We start from the raw sequence: 21,610 nt of genomic DNA, 5'->3' as shown, positions 1-21,610 counted from the left end.
AATTAAACTGATCCGAAAAGAGCTTAATTTTACTTCTTACATTAGATTCTCAAAAATAGGGTTCTCAAACCAAGTTGCAATGGTTGTTAAATATTAATCAAAACAAAAGCTCTTTGAACGAATCTGTGGGTGAATTTGTCACTCATGTGTCATTGCATTATATGAACCAAAGCGTTGCGCTGTGATCTGTGATGAGTTAGCTGTTCTTGGCCAGGAAGACAACACCAAAGTAGTATGGCACCCCTAGATTAGAATCATCATCAGATAGGCTTCCTTATTGTGATCATTATCCACTGCCCTTTCTCCACAGAAAAGTAATGTTTTGTGACTGAAGTGTCAGATTTCACTGTTGGACAGCCTACTGATGTTCAGGAGAAATTTTAACCTGACAATATGCTTGGAGTGGGGGTGGAGGATGTCCAGTAGCGCGTGTCATCCCACAAGTAAATGCAGTGCATCTGGCTTTTTAACGCAGCCACTGCATTTGCATCTGACTTCCGGGTTTCCCAGCCAATTAGTGTGAGTGGGCGTGATGACAGCCCACATGAGTCAATTTCAATTCCACTATTTAAAGGGACACTGTAAAGATCACAGTTGAAGGATTCTGGAGGTGGGGGACCAACAGAAGTAACTGTCCTAATGGAGTCCCAATGTGTCAAGCATGTGCCTTGCTTTATGGATGCCTCACTGGATCTAATGCTTGGGCTGCAAAGACCCGCAGGGTCAGGAGGAGGAGCATGGTGCTATTCTCATGGATTCAATGACCTAAGTAGGGCAGGAAAGGTGAGTACAGTGGCACTTCACCCACATCCTGACATGCATCACCCAATCCCCTTATTCTGCCTTCTCAAGCCTACAACAGCACATCACTCCTCACAGCAACGTACCTTGTAGGTGCACCCATTCCTATTTATCTATGCACTTCCTCACATCTTTATCTGTCTATCCTCAACTGACACTCACCTTCCTAGTCACTGTCAACATCTGTCCATCCATTTGTTCAACATATTCCATTACCATCACTCATAGGTCTCTTCTTTCCCTCCTTGCAGGCAAAGGGAGTACAGAACACCAGTGAGAGGGGAGAACTAGAGATGGTCCTCCAGCAAATTCCCTACTAACATCTGCAGAGGAAGGAGGTTCTGGAGATAAGTCGAGTCTCGAGGCTGTCGGAGATGGGGGCCTCCCAGCTACCTGGTGACAGAATTCATTATCACACAGCCACGTGGCATACAACACTCACGCATGTTGACTTGATGTCAGCAGCAAGTGATCACAAACTATTCTTATCTTGACAGTTCAAATTCATGTCTTTAATCTCCCACAGAGTCATCAAGAAGTGGTCCAGGTGGATGACAACGACTCCTCTGAGAAGGCCACTCACTCTGACATGCACCGTCACTGGATTCCTGTAGACCATGTGCCAGTTCAGATACTCGCACCTCAGTAGGACCAGTAAGGAAGATAGTTGGGACTGCACCAGGTGACTCACACATCACAAATGAGCAAGATGTTGGAGAAAGGGACAGAAATTGGGAGTTTGTGTCAGTGGGCACAGGATGGTCCAAGCTCTGCTCAGCTGGATGCAGATGTTAAACCTCCAGAGGCTATCGATGAAGAAGATACTTCTGGAGCAGCAGCAAAGAATGTGCAACATAATGGCAAGCTTCCTCCCCACCTCCCCCCCACGACCACCCAGCAACCCCCCCACAACCCATCCCACCCCCCACGATGTGTAGTCTCAGATGTAAAGAATAGTACTTTCTTACTTTTAATAGCACATTGCCTTTGGAACTATTACATGGCATGAGCCAATGTCTTTAAGAGGGGAAGGAAGAAAAAATAACATGTAAACAGAACAATTTGAAAACAGGAATAAAGAGAGCCTTTTGGCTCAATGAGGGAATATAGCAAGTATAAAATAGGGCAATTCCTGCAAAATTAAAATAATTAGCATCCTTTTGAGGAGGGACAATTTCCAATCCCTTCTGACAATATATGATTCATTTAAAATGGTCAGACAATATGCTGTTTTCATTGTTAGTCTGGACGTTGTAGAACAAATGGTCTCTTAAGATTGCTTTCCCCCTCTTTCTGGCTGCAAAAAGTCAATGTGATATTGTTTTGGTTACCAATTTCTCTTGTAGTCAAATTTAGGGAATAAATCTGCCATTAAAATGACCTATTCTGAACTTCTAGTCACCATAAAACATCTGCTTTAATTAAAACAAATTGAATATTGTGGGAGCTCAAAAGTTTTCAGACACTAATGTGAAAGACAATGGTTTTTTACCTTCAAAAAGATATGATTTAAATTCTGACTTGATCATTGACTGGGTATCACTCACTGCTGTTAGAACAACAGTACCGTCCCAGAAACATATATTAACCAGGTTTTTTAATTGGATTTAAATTGAAGAACTGAGATGCAAGCAAATCATTGACCATGTGAAATGTAGAGAGGTTTGGATCCATTCCATGTTTAATAAAAAGTCCTGCCTGCTGCTTGGTACACTTGACTAAAGGTTCATGCGGTAACAATTTCGATGGAGTAAGTCTCATTCAAAGTTACACCCATAAAATATTCTTCCATGCATCCCCGCCTTCCTTTCATCCCACAGTTGTAGCAGAATCTTCAGCCACTTTATCCTAGCCTCTGGAACTTGCTCTCTAAACTCTTCCATTTCTCCTCTTCCTGCCTTTTTGACCAAGCTTTTAGCCCTCTCTCTTAACTTCACTGCATGGCTCAGCACTCTGCCTTTTCCTTTTTCCCTCTTATGCTTTTCTACATTAACAGCTTTATATCAAGAATAAGTGCTTTAGAAGGACCTTTTACATAGTTTAAGAGGACAACATTGTTAATTTAATGCGATTTACTTGTGGTCTCTGTAATAAATATTTTTTTGTAAAGCTTTTGTTTTGTGCATGTCTGATGAGCTGTTAGAAGGCTACAACTAGAAAGTTTAAATTACTCTAATTAAAATTATTGTTTTAAATCATTATATTAGGATAAAGGTGGAACTAAGGTCATTTAAGTTGGATGGCTTAAGAAAGAAAGTGGACAGAAAATGATCATATTTAACTAGCAACACATAGAAAAATGTTAGCGTCTGTGTGAGAATTTCACAGTGAAGACTTCACTGATACTGGTAACGTCATTTGCATATCCTAATTAAAACACATAATTATTCTAACCTACAGAAACAACATGCCATATGTCCAGTGGGATTCTGCCAAATGTTATTAATTAAGGCTATGTGAGGGGGATGCTTGAAAACCTTAAAAAAAACTGTTCTGATGTTAATTGTGGTGACAAATAAACAGAAAGAAGTTGGGATTATTCTCCTTAGAGAAGAGAAGGTTGAGAGGAGATTTGATAGAGGTGTTCAAAATTATGAAGTGTTCAAAATCATGAGGGGTCTGGACTTAGCAGATAGGGAGAAACTGTTCCCATTGCGGGAAGGGTCGAGAATCAGAAGATACTGATTTAAGGTGACTGGCAGAAGAACCAAAGGCGACATGAGGAAAAACCTTTTTATGCAGCGATTGGTTAGGTTCCAGAATGCACTGCCTGAGGGTCTGGTGCAGGCAGATTCAATTGTGGCTTTCAGAAGAGAATTATCTGAAGAGAAAAAAATTGCAGGGCTATGGGGAAAAGGTGGGGAGTGGGTCGAGTTGAGTTGCTCTTGCAGAGAGCCTGCATGGACACAACGGGCCGAATGATTCTATGATTCTATGAAATGGAATGAAGAGTGAGGAGGAATGACCTGGATGCTGATGTTTATTATCAAGCAGTTCTTTTATGCCACAATAGAGAGGTCAGAAACAACCCCAAGTGATTGACATCAAGATTCTTTGCTTTCTGAAAACTCTAGGACTACTCGCTTTAAATGATATAATAGTCTTCATCCAGATATGACCATTACTGAACCCTGTTGTGGAGCAGGGATCTTAAATGTAGTGTTGGAGGCCAATGTAAGAAAGGGGGCTTCATTACATTCCATCTGTGTTATACTAAGAGAGCTAGATGCCGTGACAAGGTGGAAAATCTGTAGCAACATGACCATGATTTTTTGTAAGCAAATATAAAACAACTATCCTTGTTACATTGACTTCTAATAAAATTCATCAGACATTGTTTTTAATAATTTTGGATTATCGCGTCCAAAAGTTAATAACTAATAAACCAGGAGTAATGAACAGTTCAAATAAGTCACACCATATATTCTTTTGTCAATGATTCATTAACTTGTTTCTAATTAGTTGGCCAATAAATGGACAAATCCTCCTTCATACACATGAAACAATAATATACATAAATACGAGCATACGAATTAAGAGCAGGAGTAGGCCACTCGGCCCTTCGAGCCTGCTCCGCCATTCAATAAATTCATGGCTGAACTGATTATTCCACATTTCCACCTACCCCCAATAACATTCCACCCCTTTGCTTATTAAGAATCTATCTACCTTTGCCTTACAAATATTCAAAGACTGCTTCCACCGCCTTTTGAGGAAGAGAATTCCAAAGACTCACGACCCTCTGAGAGAAAGAATTTCTCCTCATCTCTGTCTTAAATGGGTGACCCCGTAGTTTTAAACAGTGACCCCTAGTTCTAGATTCTCCCACAAGGGGAAACATCCTTTCCACATCTACCCTAAGGATCGTATATGTTTCAATCAAGTCGCCTCTTATTCTTCTAAATTCCAATGGATACAAACCTAGCCTGTCCAATCTTTCCTCATAAGACAGCCTGCCCATTCCAGATATTAATTAGTCTGGTAAACCTTCTCTGTACTTCCTCCAATGCATTTATATCCTTCCTTAAATAAAAAGACCAGTACTGTACAAAGAACTCCAGATGTGGTCTCACCAATGCCCTGTATAGCTGAAGCAGAACCTCCCTACTTTTGTATTCAATTCCCCTTGCAATAAACGATAACATTCTATTAGCTTTCCTAATTATGTGCTGTACCCATATTCTAACCTTTTGCGATTCATGCACTAGCACACCCAGATCCCTCTGCATCTCTGAGCTCTGCAATCTCTCACCATTTAGATAATATGCTTATTTTTTATTCTTCCTGCCAAAGTGGACAATTTCCCACTTTCCCACATAATACTCCATTTGCCAGGTCTTTGCCCAGTCACTCAACCTATCTATATCCCCTTGCAGATTTCTTATGTCCTCATCACAATATGCCCTCCCACCTATTTTTGTATCATCAGCAAATTTGGATATATTACACTCTGCCCCCTCCTCCAAATAATTGATATAGACAGTAAATAATTGAGGCCTAAGGACCAATCCTTCTGGCACTCCACTAGTTAAGTTTTTCCAACCCGAAAAAGACCCATTAATCCCAACTCTCCGTCTTCTGTGAGTTAACCAATCCTCAATCCATGCTAATACATTACCCCCAATACCGTGAACTCCTAACCTGTGCAATAATCTTTTATATGGCACCTTATCGAATGCCTACTAGAAATCCAAATACACTACATTTACCAGTTCCCCTTGATCGACTCTGCTTGTTATATCCTCAAAGAACTCTAGCAAATTTGTCAAATATGATTTCCCTTTCACAAAACTATGTTGACTCTGTTTGATTGCGTTAAGCTTTTTTAAATGTCCTGCTATTTCTTCCTTAATAATGGACTCTCGCATTTTCCCAATGACCGATGTTAGGCTGCCTGGCCGATAGTTTCCTGCTTTTTGTCTCATATTATGATCGTTGCTACCTAGTGGCGCCTTAACTATGAGGTCATTAATTAATCCTATCTCGTTGCACAATACCAAGTCTAGTATAGCCTGCTCTCTGGTTGGCTCCAGAACGTATTGTTCCAAGAAAATATCCCAAAAACATTCTACGTACTCCTCATCTAGGCTACCTCTGCCCATCTGATTCTTCCAATCTATATGTAACTAAAAGACTCCATTTATTGTGGATTCTCTGTTTCTAACTGCAATTAAATTTGCGTATTTTATCCTGAATTAATCCATTAATAGGATGCTATCTTCTGTATAAATAAAATAGTTTTCCTGTTAATAGAAAATGCTTTGACACTCAGCAGCACACCAAACAATATCAAATGCCTGTATCACTAAGATTAACATAGCAGAACTCAAGTTTTAATTAAAAACTGAAACTGTAATGTTCATGTATCATTGCATTTCCATGATTTAAAAAAAACAAGACATTGAGTTCCATTAAACTGCAAACCTATAACGACGCATTCCATTGTGAGAAATTCAGAGGGAGCTCAATAATAGCATTAGCAATATACTTGCTTCCAACTAATATGGCAGAAACCTTTTCCCCAGAAGGAGTCATTTGATAGACATAGCATTCTCATGATTTGCTAATTGTGTGTTATATAATTTGGGTCACCAGTAAGGAGTAAAGTTACACTTCTGTCAAGTCAATATCCTACATCAACACTGGTAGTAAATTTTGTTAGCACAGTAAAGGGTTCACAGGCCATGTACACCTCTTTACCTACCACTTTTTCCTTGGAACAGTACAAGTGGAAATCTTTTGAGACAATAGCAGAATATTGGAGGAGGACTTTATTTATGGTCTGCAATGAAAAGGAGAAGTATGATCACCAAGTTTCATTTAAGTAAAATCGTTGTGATTATTTTTCCCGCAAGATAATTATAGTACATTAAATACTTCATGGACTCTAACACAGCATGCGAATCAAAATTTATATTAGTGTACTCAGAAACTGCATTTTCTGTTGCCTTTTTATAGTTATTGTAAATATAATCTTGTTGAATATCTTTTGGGTGGCAAAAAACATGTTTCCTTGAATCGATCTGTTAAAGTGACACAACAATAATCCAGGGAAGCAAACAGAGCAACAACTCTGCTCTTCTACGCAGATGTAGTAATCACCATATATCACATCTACCACTTTTTAAACATTTCAAGCTTTTGTATCTTAAGATTGTTAATGAATGTACCTTAGCAAATCTTCTCATGAAATGTGCCAGTGCCTCTGGATTAGGGCATTCAAGCTTTTTGATAATCTCAAAACTTTGATTCAGTTGAGTGAAGACATCCACAACAGAGCAAGAAAACAGAGCATGTTCAGAGGTTTGCTGGAACTAGATTAGATAAAAATATACAAAATACATAATAGCTAATCTCTTAAAGAAAGTTAAAGGAAAGAGAATTCTATCAAATTGAGGTTATAATCTATTCCAACTGAAATAACATTTATGGTTGGTGTAAAAATTCAGAAGATATTCATATAGTGTGTTTTATCTGTAAGATAACCTATATAACAATCTTGACACTTGCCCCGTCTTTTTTGTCCCTCTCAAGTGCTCCATGAAGAAACTCCATTGCTACATCTTCATTTTCATCCAGCCAATCGATGACAAAGGGCTCAAACCACCTGATTAAAAAAAAATCAGATGATGCTATACTAAAATGTAAGATTATATTTATTTAGTGTATCATTAATCTGTATCAACTAATTCTGTAGGACTACTATGTCCCTTTATCATGTTTTCTAAAAGATTTAATATGCCCCTTTCTTCTACATTAGTAATTATCCTTCAAATGGTGGTTGTATTCCACTCATAATGGGTGAAAAAAGATACATAATTGGAAAGAGTTACACTATTTCTCTTAAGAGTATTTTAACCTTGAATTCACCTGATCTTAACTGCAGCTATATAACTGTACTCTTTATATATTAGCTTCAGTTCTTTCAACAAGAACTGGCAAATACTTCAATCAATAAGACCATTAAGATGCTTTTCTTTATATACCAAATGCAGATTATAGTGTTTTATAAACATTTATATGAAGCAAAAATAACTTGAAAACATGTTGTAAAATAACTAGTCCTTTCTCCAGCTATTGCTCAGTGGGATCATTCCCGCCTCTGAGTCAGGAGGTTGTGGATTCAAGTTTCACTCCAGCGACTTAAGTACATAAAATGTAGGCTGGCACTCCAGTGCAGTACTGCACTATCAGAGGTGTCATCTTTTGGATGAGACATTAAATCAAGTTCCTGTCTGCCCCCTCAGGTGGATGTAGAAGATCACATGTCACTATTTCGAAGAAGAGAAGGGGAGTTCTCCCCGGTGTCCTGGCCAATATTTATCCCTCAATCGACATCACAAAAATGGATTATCCAGTCATTATCATATTGCTGTGTGACCTGGCTGCCTGCAAATTTGCTGCCGTGTTTCCAACATTACAGCAATTACAACTTCAAAAGAACTTCATTGGCTGTAAAGCTCTTTGTGATGTCCTGAGGCTGTGAAGGGCACTATAGAAATGCAAGTCTTTCTTTCTTTGTCTTGCATATACTCAATGCAGAGCATCCACCGCTCTCTGATGTAGAGAATTCCAAAGATTCACAACCCTCTGAGTGAAGAAACTTCTCATCCCAGTCCTTAATGACCTTACTCTGAGACTGTGACCCCGTGTTCTAGATTCCCCAGCCAGAGAAACATTTTGTCAGCATCTACCCTGTCAAGTCCCTTAAGAATTTTATATGTTTCAATTAGATCACCTCTTCTTCTAAACTCCAGGGAATTTAGGCCTAGTCTACTCAACCTCTCCTCATAGGAGAGCCACTCAGCCCAGGAACAAGTCTAGTGAACCTTGTTGCACTCCCTCTAGGGCAAGTATGTCCTTCCTTAGATCACCCTGGAGGGCCCCTGAAACTCGCAAATGTAGGTGGACATTGGTATAGTACAGGGCAAAATAAAGGTCTAGTTTTTGATTAAGATTAAGAAGCTTTTAATTATAGTTCTGTTTGACCAGTGACATTGCTTTTTTCTTCAAATGGAAGCTTAATAGTTGTTTTTGTTGAATAGTTGCAATTCCAAATACCAAAAGAGAGTTGAAAAGTGTAACAGGCTATATGATTGCAACAAAATGCCATGAAATGTGGACTTAAGTCACCGAGTTAAAGGCTAGCACCACTGCTTGGTGATGCTGCTCCATTGTATCCTGCACTTATTCCTCAAAGAAGAGCAAGAAATGCTTGTTAATAAAAGACTCTTCTTAAACCAAATCATGACTGCCAAGTGAGACATGTCTGTTAACAGGTCGTACATGCTCAAAGCTCTAGTGCGTACCTCCTGCACACAAGAAAGTCCTTGCATCTTATTGTCAGTCAGCTAGCTTCGAATGAATCTCTGATGCAACTGACTTTCTGTAATGAGGGAGGACTTGGGAGACTGACCCCAGGGTTTGCTCCTGCACCTGAACTAAAGGACAAAATGATCCAGGAAGAATCCTGCAAAACCAATCTAACCAGAGGATATAATCTGAAAGCTTTCCTGCAGCGAGCTGCATAAAATTCTGTTGTATTTGCCTAAAGGGCTGAGAGCATGAGAAACATAATAGGTTGTGTGCTGTCTGAAGTAAAGGGCTGCAGTAGGGTCACTGGGAACCCAGCAGGAATAACATTTAACTCCTGCACCATTCAGCTACTAAATGCCTCAGTAAATCGAGCACTGGTTTCTGTTAGCACACTTCACCGTCATAGAAGAAGCCATTCTATTCGTGACTCTGACCAGGGCAGTTGTGGTGTTGTGAGCAGGGCTGAACTTAAGGTAGATAAGTCCAAGGGGTACTTCTGCACCTTACCAGAAGTCCCTATGGCTTTAATGTATAAATTTGGATCTTTTTAATCCATGTCTAAGTGTACAACCTTTGAAAGAAGGAAATAAGTAAACCAAGGACCTGCCTTATATACTGTTTTTAGTAATTTAGTTAGCTGATTTAACATTGCTTCATGAGAAATATCTATAATATTTTGATTGAAGTGAAATATTTAGAATCATAGAAAGTTTACAGCACAGAAAGAGGCCACTTGGCCCATCGTGTCTGTGCCAGCCAAAAAAGGATCCATCTATTCTAATCCCACCTTCCAGCATTTGATCAGTAGCCCCACAGCTTACGGCACTTGAGGTGCATATCCAGACTCCTTTTGAATGAGTTGAGGGTCTCTGCCTCAACTACCCTTTTAGGCAGTGAGTTCCAGACCATCTCCACACTCTGGGTGAAAAAGTTTTTCATCATCTCCCCTCTAATTCTTCTACCAATCACTTTAAAGCTATGCCCCCTCATCACTGACCCCGCTGCTAAGGTGAATCGACCCTTCATCTCCACTCTATCCAGGCCCCTCAAAATGTTGTACATTTCAATCAGATCTCCCCTCAGCCTTCTCTGTTTGGGCAGCACAGTGGCGCAGTGGTTAGCACCGCAGCCTCACAGCTCCAGCGACCCGGGTTCAATTCTGCGTACTGCCTGTGCGGAGTTTGCAAGTTCTCCCTGTGACTGCGTGGGTTTTCGCCGGGTGCTCCGGTTTCCTCCCACAGCCAAAGACTTGCAGGTTGATAGCACCATTAGGTGGTAGGGGAATTGAGGGAAGGTGGGGATGTGGTTGGAATATGGGATTAATGTAGGATTAGTATAAATGGGTGGTTGATGGTCGGCACAGACTCGGTGGGCCGAAGGGCCTGTTACAGTGCTGTATCTCTAAATAAAATTAAAATAAATAACAACCCCAGCCTATCCAATCCTTCTTCATAGTTACATTTTTCAAATTGTCATTTGTCCAGGTTCTTTCAATATGATCATGACACTATACACAATAACTACCCAAAGAGCCTCATTAGGAAGTAAAATTCTAATCTGTGCAAAATGTATTTCTTCATTTCTGTTTTTCTTCTATCTAAAAACCAATTGCTATCATCCATTCTCCTTCAGCTGAGAATATATGAAGTGCTGGCCCACTTAAATCTCTCGTCATCCTCAATGCCACTATAATCAGCTAACAGGAAGCACAGTTTCACAGGATAAATCAGATAATCTCAGTGTTTCCACTTCCCAGATGAAATTCAGCATAGTCTTATTGCTTAATGAGCACCAAAATCCTTGTGTACCAGCTCACTGATTGGATGTAGAGCACAGAAGCAAAAACATCTTAAGCCAGTGATGGAGATCAAAATAATGAAATACGTCAAGATGTTCGCACTGTGCAAAACTTTCATTAGCAGAAATGATATAAACAGGATTAGAGATCCGTAAGTAGCAGAGGCTGAAGAACTGTTCATGGTTTTGGATTACACAGTCAGCCACCCATAGAACGATTAATAAATAATGACAACAAAAGATGTGCTAATAATTTTATCTGAATGATTACAATTAGACAACTCGGGGCGAAAGACAACTTTGGCAGTAGTTGAGTCAGAAAGGAAAATCGGGCAGGGTGCAAAATGGGCTGACGATTGGCTAATGCCCGTTTCATGAGACCACTGAAGTCAAATTTCATCTCCTCATCCAAGACTTTCCCACCAGTAAATGCAAGATTCAACAAAAAAATGAAATCTTACAATCTCAGCACTATGAAAAAATTAGCAGCATCACACTGATTGATAATTGACAATTTGAATAATTTAGACTTAATGCAGTAAATGTAACAGACCAACTACCCTACTCTGACATTCTCCTCTCCTCAGTTAAGGGTAACAATCAGCTCATGTATGAGAATTTGTTGTTAGGGTATAAGTATGTTCTGTATGATAAATAGAAATGAAATGAAATTTCATTACTTACAAAGAATATTCTGCTACAGCATCTTTGAAAGCTGGAAGATCTCGCACATATTCATTATAAAACCATTTTACTTTGAAGTGCAAATTCATATAATCAGCGCTTTTGCAAAGTCGATGTTTTTCATGTTCTGTTATAAAGCACAGAAAGAAAATAATGTCATATTTTTATATTTCTCTGAAAAAGAATTGCACAATAAATGGACGGTTCAAATTTCTATATTTTCATAAAGTGCAAGAGTGTTCATTCTAATGTTGCATTTCAGTAATACAATAATATTAAAACACTATTAAATTATTAAAATTTCTATATAACCGTTCAATATCACTATTTTCCTGTGGTTACTTGCAAATAAGTATTAGACATACTTGAAATTGATTGTTTATTCACTAATTGGAAAAAAGTATAAAGATTGAGAAGACCATATATAGTGACACTTAAAGCTACCAGGAGCATTGAGTTAAAACCACAATTACAGCCACAGTGAACATGAAAGACTGATTTGCCTTTAATCATGAACAATGTCACAAATCCTGAAATTGCAAATAACTCTCTTAGGATCTGACCAAGGCATAGGGGCTGGGTTTTACGCTAGGCGGATGGGAGCTGGCCACCGACATAAAAGTCGGTGGTGAACCCGTTTCCGCCCAGCCTGGGGACCCGACCCGCATTTTATGGGTTCCTGGGCTTTAATTGTTCCAAGGTGGGACTTCCACCCGCTTGAGGGAGGATGTCCCGCCTCATCGAGCTGCCGGCCAATCATCGGGCCGGCAGCTCTTAGTCCCAGTAGCGGTGGCCACTGCTGGGACTGCATCCCAACTGAGGACATGGAGCCATGACTGAAGGCAAGTTTGGTTTGCCTTGCCAATGTGATCGGTCACATCCCATCGAGGCAAAGGTGGTCGTGTGGGGGATGGGGGGGGGGGGGGTGCGTCTCGGGACCTGAGGGTGGTTGGAGAAGCGGGGGCGGCCCTCAATCGGGCACCCTGTGCGCTGAGAGGCCACCAGGTTTCACTGAGCGGCCTTTCACGTCTCCTGGATGCCCGCTTGCCACGGGTAAAATACCCGTGGAGACGGGCAGAGGCCCTTAAGTGACTGCTTAAGGGCCTTAATTGGCCTGGGGCGGGCGGCCCGTTTCTCGCCCCCCACCCCACCGGCCCACGTAAAGTGGGGCAGAGGCTGGAGCAGGCTGGGAAGGCCTCCTGGAGCCCCCACTCAATTTTACGCCACCGCCCCAAACACCCGCCACCATCCGGCTTGCTGGGGTGGTGTAAAATTCCAGCCATAATCACAGTACCATTCCAGTAACAAGGTATGAACACGGATATAGGGAAAAAGCAATTTCAAAACATTTCGTGGCTGATGAAAGACCCATGGTAAAAGGCCTTACTATGGTCAACTTGAGGCTCCTGTTAGCACTTCTGGTTCTAATAAATGTCTGATGAAACTATGAAAGAAATACCTGAGATAGGAACTTCCCAGTAACATCAGCAAATCCTTATAACAGGAATTGTTTGTTGACAAACCTGCCAACTGCCTGTGACGATTTTACACTTGCACCAGCCTCTGAATCTGCTCATACTGTTTTCACATGGACAGGCAAATTAAGATAGATGCTGCACCTCTTTTAAGGGAGTGAATTAATAGACATGTACATATATACTTCAATAAATCCTCAATGCAAATCATGACTTTCAGCAATTACTTATTTTTGGTGACAGCATCCCAGTGTCAATAGCTACATTTCAGTGATACAATTAACTATGATCTTTTAAACTAGACAGTGCATTGTTAAGGTACATACGTAGCATGGGACTGCTGGCTGAAGTTATATTGTAACCATGAAAATGACCTCAGGGACCATCACTGGAGAAGGTTTGATGTGAAGATCCCCTATGAGCTGAGAATGGCAGCATGTTCCCCTTATTACAGTTTAGGAAGGGTTATATCAGAATGTTCAATGTTGCCCCAAGTATGTCATATAATGGGGAAACATTTTTAATGTGTTCCTATTTGCCATTCTTATCAATAACAAACTTATAATGGGCACTGTCTTGGCTTTTAAATGGCATGTTTCTAGAAATTTCCAACTCATTTGCTACTCGATTATATAAGTATGCTGCAACAGCAACTGGCTATCTGCTCCCTTTAAAATGCAGTTTAGGTTTTACTCTTTAAAAACTTATGTTCTGATGTGAAGAGATTAATGAAAATGAAAAACAGGTGCTGCAGAATCTTGAAATATTATTTACTGTGTCTTCTAAGAGAAAAGACAGCTGAACAAGACATCAATTACACACCACTCGCTATACTTTGTAAAATTTCAAAGTTAGCATTAGCAACAGTCCAGTGTATCTCTATGTCACTAAAGTGTTTCATTGATTTATTGATTTATAATTCCAAAAAGGATTGTCATTGCATTGATTTTCTTTCTACAGTGGCAATCTGAAACATGAACTCTAGTAATTCACCTCTTCTAAATAGCTGTAATTGTTTCTTTATACACACATATACAGATACACAAATTGCACTTTCCAGGAAAACAGAACTTACTACTCATAACTAAATGAAGGGACAGTCAGAATTACTGACATAGAACTAGTTTATGTTCTAATAACTATATACCAAGTGATCTTACGTTCACACGAACACTGTATTTAGTTTTGAATGCATCCATTACTTCAGATGTTGCACTTTATATTGTCAAGAGTATATTTGGAAAAAAGGGAATGCCCTCATTTCTTTCTGAACTGGAGTTGGAAGTTTCCAAGCACCTTTTAATCTGAAAATCTTCCCTCACCAGAAAATTATTAATGTCGGATTGACTTCAGGCTATGTTTACTTGGCCTGCAAGTTCCAGGTCATACACCATCCTGACTTGGAAATATATTGTCCTGCCTTGATCATCGCTGGGTCAAAATCCTGGAACACCCCTAACAGCACTGTGCGGTGCCTTCATCACATGGACTGCAGCAGTTCAAGAAGGTGGTTCACCACCACCTTCTCTAGGACAATTAGGGATGGACAATAAATGTCGGCGACATCCACATCCCCTGAATAAAAAAGTTTACACAAGATACACAGATGATGAAGCCTGCTTTAGCTCATTACCCAGAATAATAACTTACATACCCCTATCATGCCCCCTCTCCTTCAAATGAATCTAAGGTTTTCACCTTGCCACTATATCAAGAAGACCTTCCCAAGTATTGACTACTTTTTGGGAGAAGCTGTTCTTCCTAAGATCTATTACAAAAAATTTTTTCACCATTTTTTTTTTTTACAGGAAGCATCAGGTGTATGTATTAGAGGACATTATGTGAGAACAGTGGCCGTGACAGAATTTGGAAGTGGAAGAAGGTGGAGGCCATTGAAGGCTGTTGCAATGATTAGATGAGAGGATGTGAAGCAGAGAAGGTTAAACTTTTCATTGATGGTATCACCATGACAGGGCTATACTGACAATGGGCATTATTGGAGAATCTTGGCATTCCCTCAATCAAAATGTTTTGCCTTCTGGTACACTAGCTGTCTTCAGTCGAGTTTAACAAGCACTGCATTTCCCTTTGAAAGGTGAAGGCCACCAGGAATTGATGCTGGGCCGGTCAAAAATCCTTTCCCCTCAATGGGGGAGATGTCCAATCACCAGTGCTGACTGTTCGGCCATCAGGTTTTAAATTAGCATCTGAAAAGGGTTCATTCCTGACGCTAGTGTCAGGCAAGCCCCCCACCTGCCAAGAATATGGGGGGCTCAGTGGCGCAGTGGTTAGCACCGCAGCCTCACAGCTCCAGCGACCCGGGTTCAATTCTGGGTACTGCCTGTGTGGAGTTTGCAAGTTCTCCCTGTGTCTGCGTGGGTTTCCTCCGGGTGCTGCGGTTTCCTCCCACATGCCAAAGACTTGCAGGTTGATAGGTTAATTGGCCATTATAAATTGCCCCTAGTATAGGTAGGTGGTAGGGAAATATAGGGACAGGTGGGGATGTGGTAGGAATATGGGATTAGTGTAGGATTAGTATAAATGGGTGGTTGATGGTCGGCACAGACTCGGTGGGCCGAAGGGCCTGTTTCAGTGCTGTTTCTCTAAACTAAAATGAGGAAACTTAATTTCGTCACATGAACATTCATTTTAAACAGTTGTTGGTGAAGAAAGAACTTGCTTTAACAAACAATCGGAGACTTTGGCTGGAGAGACACATTAGCATATCAGCAGACAGTACTTCAACAGACAAAGGGGCTCTTCCCTGCTCCAATTTAATCCACAATGGACTTCTGATTACCGGATGTTGAAGGTGGAAAGGCTAGCATTCCAGTTAACTGCTAAGATGGCCGAATACACAAACAGACATAGTCGGACCGGTTTGGGTCACATGACTTGAAGTTTTTTTGAATTTGAACTTACAACAAGGAATTTGAAATCAGAAGGCTGTTTTCTCCTGGACTGAGAACACCTCTCTCCTGTCTGCTCTCATCTCACTCTCACCAGCTTCGGAAACCATTGAAGACACATAAACCCCAAGAGAGAAAAGTCTCGTACAATAAACAAGGTTTAAGAAGAATACTGGGCCCCAACGAAAAGCAAGACTACTTACAAAAGAATTACAAAGCACAGGAAACAAGAAACTCTCTGATATTGCCTCAAACCTCTCCATTTTATTTTTCTTCTGCTCTTTTCTGTCCCTATTTACATGTGTGTATCACTTGTGCATGCTAGTGTGGACCTGTCTTTTATCTGTAGGCGTTAACCGTATTAGAGTTCAAGTTTAAGGTTTAATAAATTTCACTTTTCTTCTTTAACTCTCAGAAAGCCTGTTTATGCTCATTTCTTTGCCTCATAATTGGAAAGTGGTGAACAAGGATTCACTAAGGGGGAGCTCAAAACAGAGTGTGTTTAAAAATTAAACCCTGTTACAATATGACCAGGCGAAGACAGTAAAAGACCCCTAGACACTTTTCTCACCTGGTCGTAACACTAGCGTCATTGTGTGAGCAACATGTCCATTTTGGGCGCAAGTTGAATGTCTTCCAAAAACCGTTCAGCCAAAGAAAGGTGTGAACTAATGTCTCAAAACTAAGAACGAGCTTGGCCTGAACAGCCAGACAACATTTTGATGAGTAAACTCGCCTTTGGCATTCAGAGAGTCAATTGCAAAAAGAAATCTTTTGGGGGGAAACACACAGCAGTAGCTTCAAGACCACTTGCTCAGAACTACTGGCCAATGAGAGGTCTGAGCTTAAATAGGCCAAAAGTTGAAGAGTCACCAAAAGAGAAGTGACTGCATTAAGGTAGCCTTTAAAGCACACCCAAGATGAAGCTGCCCAGGAATGAGGGTTGTATAAGCATGGGCTAAAATGAAGATGTGTCAGTAAAAAAGAAAATTTTAAAGAAGTGAAATTACTTGTCTGATCCTGTTGGCACAAAGTATATTGTAATTTACAACATTAATGAATATTTCCAATCTATTCATTTATTTAAACGGAAAGGCAGGCACCCTAACTAGTCTCCAACTAGTTGGGGTTTTATTGGCATGCGCTCTTTAGATTGGCTCAACCCACTTTTGTGTTTGGTTGGCAGGTAAATATTGACATCTTGCTTTTCAAACTTGCAAGACTCAACTGACATTTTTCAGTTCCATGTAACATTTAAAAAAATCATTCAGCTATTGTCTTGGTTACATCAAGTTCAGAAAATATATCACAATATTTATTTATTTTTTTATTTAGAGATACAGCACTGAAACAGGCCCTTCGGCCCACCGAGTCTGTGCCGACCAACAACCACCCATTTATACTAACCCTACAGTAATCCCATATTCCCTATCACCTCCCTACACTAGGGGCAATTTACAATGGTCAATTTACCTATCACCTGCAAGTCTTTGGCTGTGGGAGGAAACCGGAGCACCCGGTGAAAACCCACACGGTCACAGGGAGAACTTGCAAACTCCGCACAGGCAGCACCCAGAATTGAACCCGGGTCCCTGGAGCTGTGAGGCTGCGGTGCTAACCACTGCGCCACTGTGCCGCCCTATTGTAGTAAAAATTTGGGACTTTCTCAGAAAAACTCGCAAAAACTCAAAAGTCGTCATTACTCAGCAAATACAATTAACTGCAATCTATAATAAAAATATTTTCTGCTGATTATCCAGAATCTGCAATTAAAACATTTGAAATTTGGCGTTACCTTTGAGTGCCACCATAAAATTATAGCTTTTGATTTATCCAGCTCATACATCTTTTGCAGCCGTGATTCTAGAAATAAAAGCTGTTGCTACTAGTAGACCAACACTTCACGGACTCGTAAGATTTGCTTCTGTCGCTATGGTAATAAAAACATGAATCTATTGAAAATAAATATTACTATAGTGATTTTTAGTCTTAGAAATTTGGGAACTAGGTGGTTCAGTGGGTTAGCAAACTACCCTTTTACCTCTGGTATAATCCAGTCATGATGATGGGATGAAATTCTTCTCCCTCTACATTGCTGGCTGTAACAATTCTCCATAAAAATCACTGTGTCAATTTCTGAATTTGCGTCAATGCTTTCTTCATCATGTCATAGTTGGTTTGCTGAGCTAATAACAATACATAATGTTTAAATGTCTTCCGAGTGTAACTCCAGCCCCTTAATCAAGTTTAAATACAGACTGAATTCAAGAATTAATTAGAGTCAGCTCACAGCACTGGAAATGGTGTACTGGGAAATTTGGAACTTGAGATTGCTGGTGCTTAATTAGCTTTATTTCTGTACAATTTACTTCTTGTAGCTGTTGAACATCTCTGATCAATCTGCCTTATCAACACTCAGGTAAAATTTCATGTCAAAGTGCTCTCATTGAGGTACAGCAGTTAAATATTGGGAGGTTGCAACTTTCCCTCTCTCAAAATTTTCTCACTGTTCAGTAATTAGAAATACTTTACAGTGAAACTCTCTTTTAGGAGGCTGTAGTAAAAAAGAAAATCCTTTGGAATGGTAGTTTAGGCATTCAAGTTCAAGGGTCTAAATTTTAATTAAATGAAACATATGGGGCTGGATTTTCAAAGTGGAGGCAGGAAACAGGAGCCTGGTCTGGTTTTTTGGTCTGAATAAGGGGTCTTCCTTTTAAGATGGAGATGAGGAGGAATTTCTTCTCTGAGGGTCATTAATCTTTGGAATTCTCTTCCCCAGAGAGCAGTGGTGGCTGGATCATTGAATATATTCAAGGCTAAGTTAGACAGATTTTTGATCTACAAGGGAGTCAAGGGTTATGGAGGACAGATAGAAAAGCGGAGTTAAGGCCACAATCAGATCAGCCATTATCTTATTAAATGGCGGAGCAGGCTCGAGGGGCCGAATGGCCTACTCCTGCTCCAATATCAATCACCGCAACTGATCTGAATGGTAGATTTACAAAATCAGCAAGTAGTTAATATTGATTTACAGTAATTTGTTAAGTGACCCTATTAATTAAATGCATACTCAATTTTTAAGTTTAAGGGCTGCTAACTGTGATTCTGAGCTTAATACACAATTTGTGTTCATGGCTTTATTGTCTTCTTTGATAACTGGCAGGGGTTAATTCATTCATTCTTCACAAATGCCTTTAAACACTAAATATCACCTTTTCCCCTTCTCCCCCTAAAAAAACACAGCACTGATCTGCTTGAAAACTAATTAGTCAGCAACCATAAGAATGGCTAAACATTTTAATAAGTAAATATCTAGTATCGGTCATCAGCCAAGTGATCTTTCACTTGGATAAGTACAACAGCAGCCTCGAGGGTATGACAGAACTCTACAGTATGGTGCTCAGACACTGAAGCACTAGTTTTGGGAATTACTAGTTATCTGTCAATTTTCTTGAGCAGCCTTATCTGAAAAGACTCATTGAGTGGCACAGAGAGTCTTGGAATAGTCATTACTGAGCTTTAAAATAAGTACACATTAAGCTTTAATTTACAGGGCCCAAAAAGAGATCACTGCATATGCACAGATTGGAAGACAATTAAAAACATGTGGAGCATCTGAAGCAAAGAAAGTGCATGGACATCATCGTACAACAGCCTGGCAATACTGCCACTGTCCACTCAAATTTTGGCACTAATCAGGTGGGTAGCAACACCTGCTCATTTGTTGCTGCTACCCGGAACCTGAACATGTAATCCGGAGTGCTACTTCATTGCTGTAATGAGTGCTACACTGTCACAGGTGCCATCCTTCAGAAGAAACAGCCTCATCTGCCTGTCCCAGTAGCTAACGTTCCTTTGTAAGCCAACATCACTGGCACCACAAAAGTTGAACCTTATGTCCGCCTTTGGCGTGCCCTGTAGCTGTCTAGACCATGGACTACAGTGCGGTGAAGCCATCTAGCTTGCTTCAGCAAATTTAGGCAGCAGATTAATCTACCTGAGCTGTCATCTGTAGAACACTGTCAACAGAGCACTTCTGAGTATTGCACATTCTTGGGAGGTGGATTTAGTTCTGCTTGCTTCGCCTAATCTGATAAGTTTATTTGACTTTGGTTCAGCACAGAGTTGCTGTGTTTTGGTTGCTCTTTTTGACACTGACTGTCTTAGTCACCTCCTTTCACTAACCCTGAACGTTCTACTTTGGCAGCCTTAGCTGCTCTGTCCCAAACAGGGCCAGCCACCTTTGCCTGATGTCTTGCAGCAGTAATTCTACAGTGATGTCAGTGAATATTGGGACTCTCTGGCTTGCTGCAAACTTCACGGACAATCTTTCAGAAGAAAACTTGCAGATCTGCTACAAAAGTGATTTTCTGTGTTCCTTCACCATTCAAGCTGTTGCTGTGGTTTCAATTTTACAAGGGAACGCCAGTGACATTCCAACAGGTTATCTCCCAATATGTGGCATTCCAGATGCCTGGACTTACCCAAAATAATTAAATTAAGCTGACCCCAGAAACTACTGTGAGGTTAGCTCGTTTAACATATTTGCCCAATCTGAAAACCCAAGATAACGTGTCACAACTGCAAATAGAAACTGAGCTGCATCATAAACGTTCCAACTGGAAACATAACTGACTTAAAAAAAAATAGTGTTAAGGCTCATCGCAGTACGCCATGAAAGAACATCCTTGGAAGAAGTCATGTGTGCTGGCTGTCAGCTACCAAAATCTATACTAGAATGCTGGGGATCTGTGTTCCAAAGACAAGGGGTGACGTTTTACTGGCCAACGGGTGATGGGCCTGCAGGCAGAGGGAGCCAGTAAAATACCAGAAGCTGCATTGGGAGGGCTCCCTGAAGCATTCCCACTGTTGGGCCATTTTACTAGCGGCAGAAATAGCAGCTCGGCAACTAATTTGAATAAAGGCCCAATTGAGGGCCATTTTCCCAGGATGCCAGCATTTTGCCGGAAGTGGAATGGCCACCCGCTGTGTGGGGATGCTGCCAGCTGTATGGAGGCAGCTTCCGGGGATGGGGGAGCAGGGAATCACTGTATTTGGAGGCTCCATGGCCCAAGGCAAAGGATGCCGCCGCAGCCCTGATACTGCTGCTGCTGGAGGGGTTACCCCTCCCGATCGCCGGGAGCTGCCTGCCTAGTCCTGGATGAGAAAAAAAACTTTATAACTCCCCTGTCAGGGCGGCTCAAGATGGAGGCACCCTCTTGTTCTCCTTGCAGCCCCAGCAGCGGCCTTCTCTATCGATGGTGCTGCTGAGGCTGCAGAGCTGCTGGCTCTCTGATGGGATCAGCAGTGTGGAGAGCCAGCCCGCCGTCCTTAATTGGAGCTGAGCCAGGGCGTAAACAGGACTGATACAATGACCTGAACTTTATTAGCATGCTGCACATCGCAGCGGTGTGCTTTGAAGTCGATGGCCTTCAGGCGCGGATGCGCCGTCGCTGAGCCCCTGCGATATTTTGCGTGGGACTCATTTAAATGGAGGGGCGGAGCTGCTGCCCCCGATGACGTAGAGGGGGCGGCCATTCCGTCCCCAGCAACGGTGTCCGGTGCCACCGCACAGGCGCTGCCCTTCAAGCCCTTCAGTGCCATTTAAATGTTTAAAGAGACAGGGTT

General features: G+C 41.0%; 1 protein-coding gene across 14 annotated transcripts in view; it reads right to left on the bottom strand.

Moving 5' to 3' along the window:
- LOC137352421 (protein unc-13 homolog C-like) overlaps positions 1-21,610 on the bottom strand; it is a 612,014-nt gene that overhangs the window by 107,274 nt on the left and 483,130 nt on the right. For all 14 annotated transcript variants that reach the window (XM_068017812.1, XM_068017814.1, XM_068017821.1 and 11 more), the window contains 4 exons: positions 11,599-11,725; positions 7,312-7,408; positions 6,972-7,115; positions 6,506-6,583 (listed from right to left, as the gene is read on the bottom strand). In XM_068017812.1, coding sequence (XP_067873913.1) covers positions 6,506-6,583; positions 6,972-7,115; positions 7,312-7,408; positions 11,599-11,725 — 446 coding nt within the window. The remainder of the gene's footprint in view (positions 1-6,505; positions 6,584-6,971; positions 7,116-7,311; positions 7,409-11,598; positions 11,726-21,610) is intronic.

Source organism: Heterodontus francisci, chromosome 38, assembly GCF_036365525.1.
Source record: "Heterodontus francisci isolate sHetFra1 chromosome 38, sHetFra1.hap1, whole genome shotgun sequence".
Classification (NCBI taxonomy): Eukaryota; Metazoa; Chordata; class Chondrichthyes; order Heterodontiformes; family Heterodontidae; genus Heterodontus; species Heterodontus francisci.
Note: the sequence above shows the minus strand (reverse complement) of the source record. Positions and strands in the feature narration are given on the sequence as shown.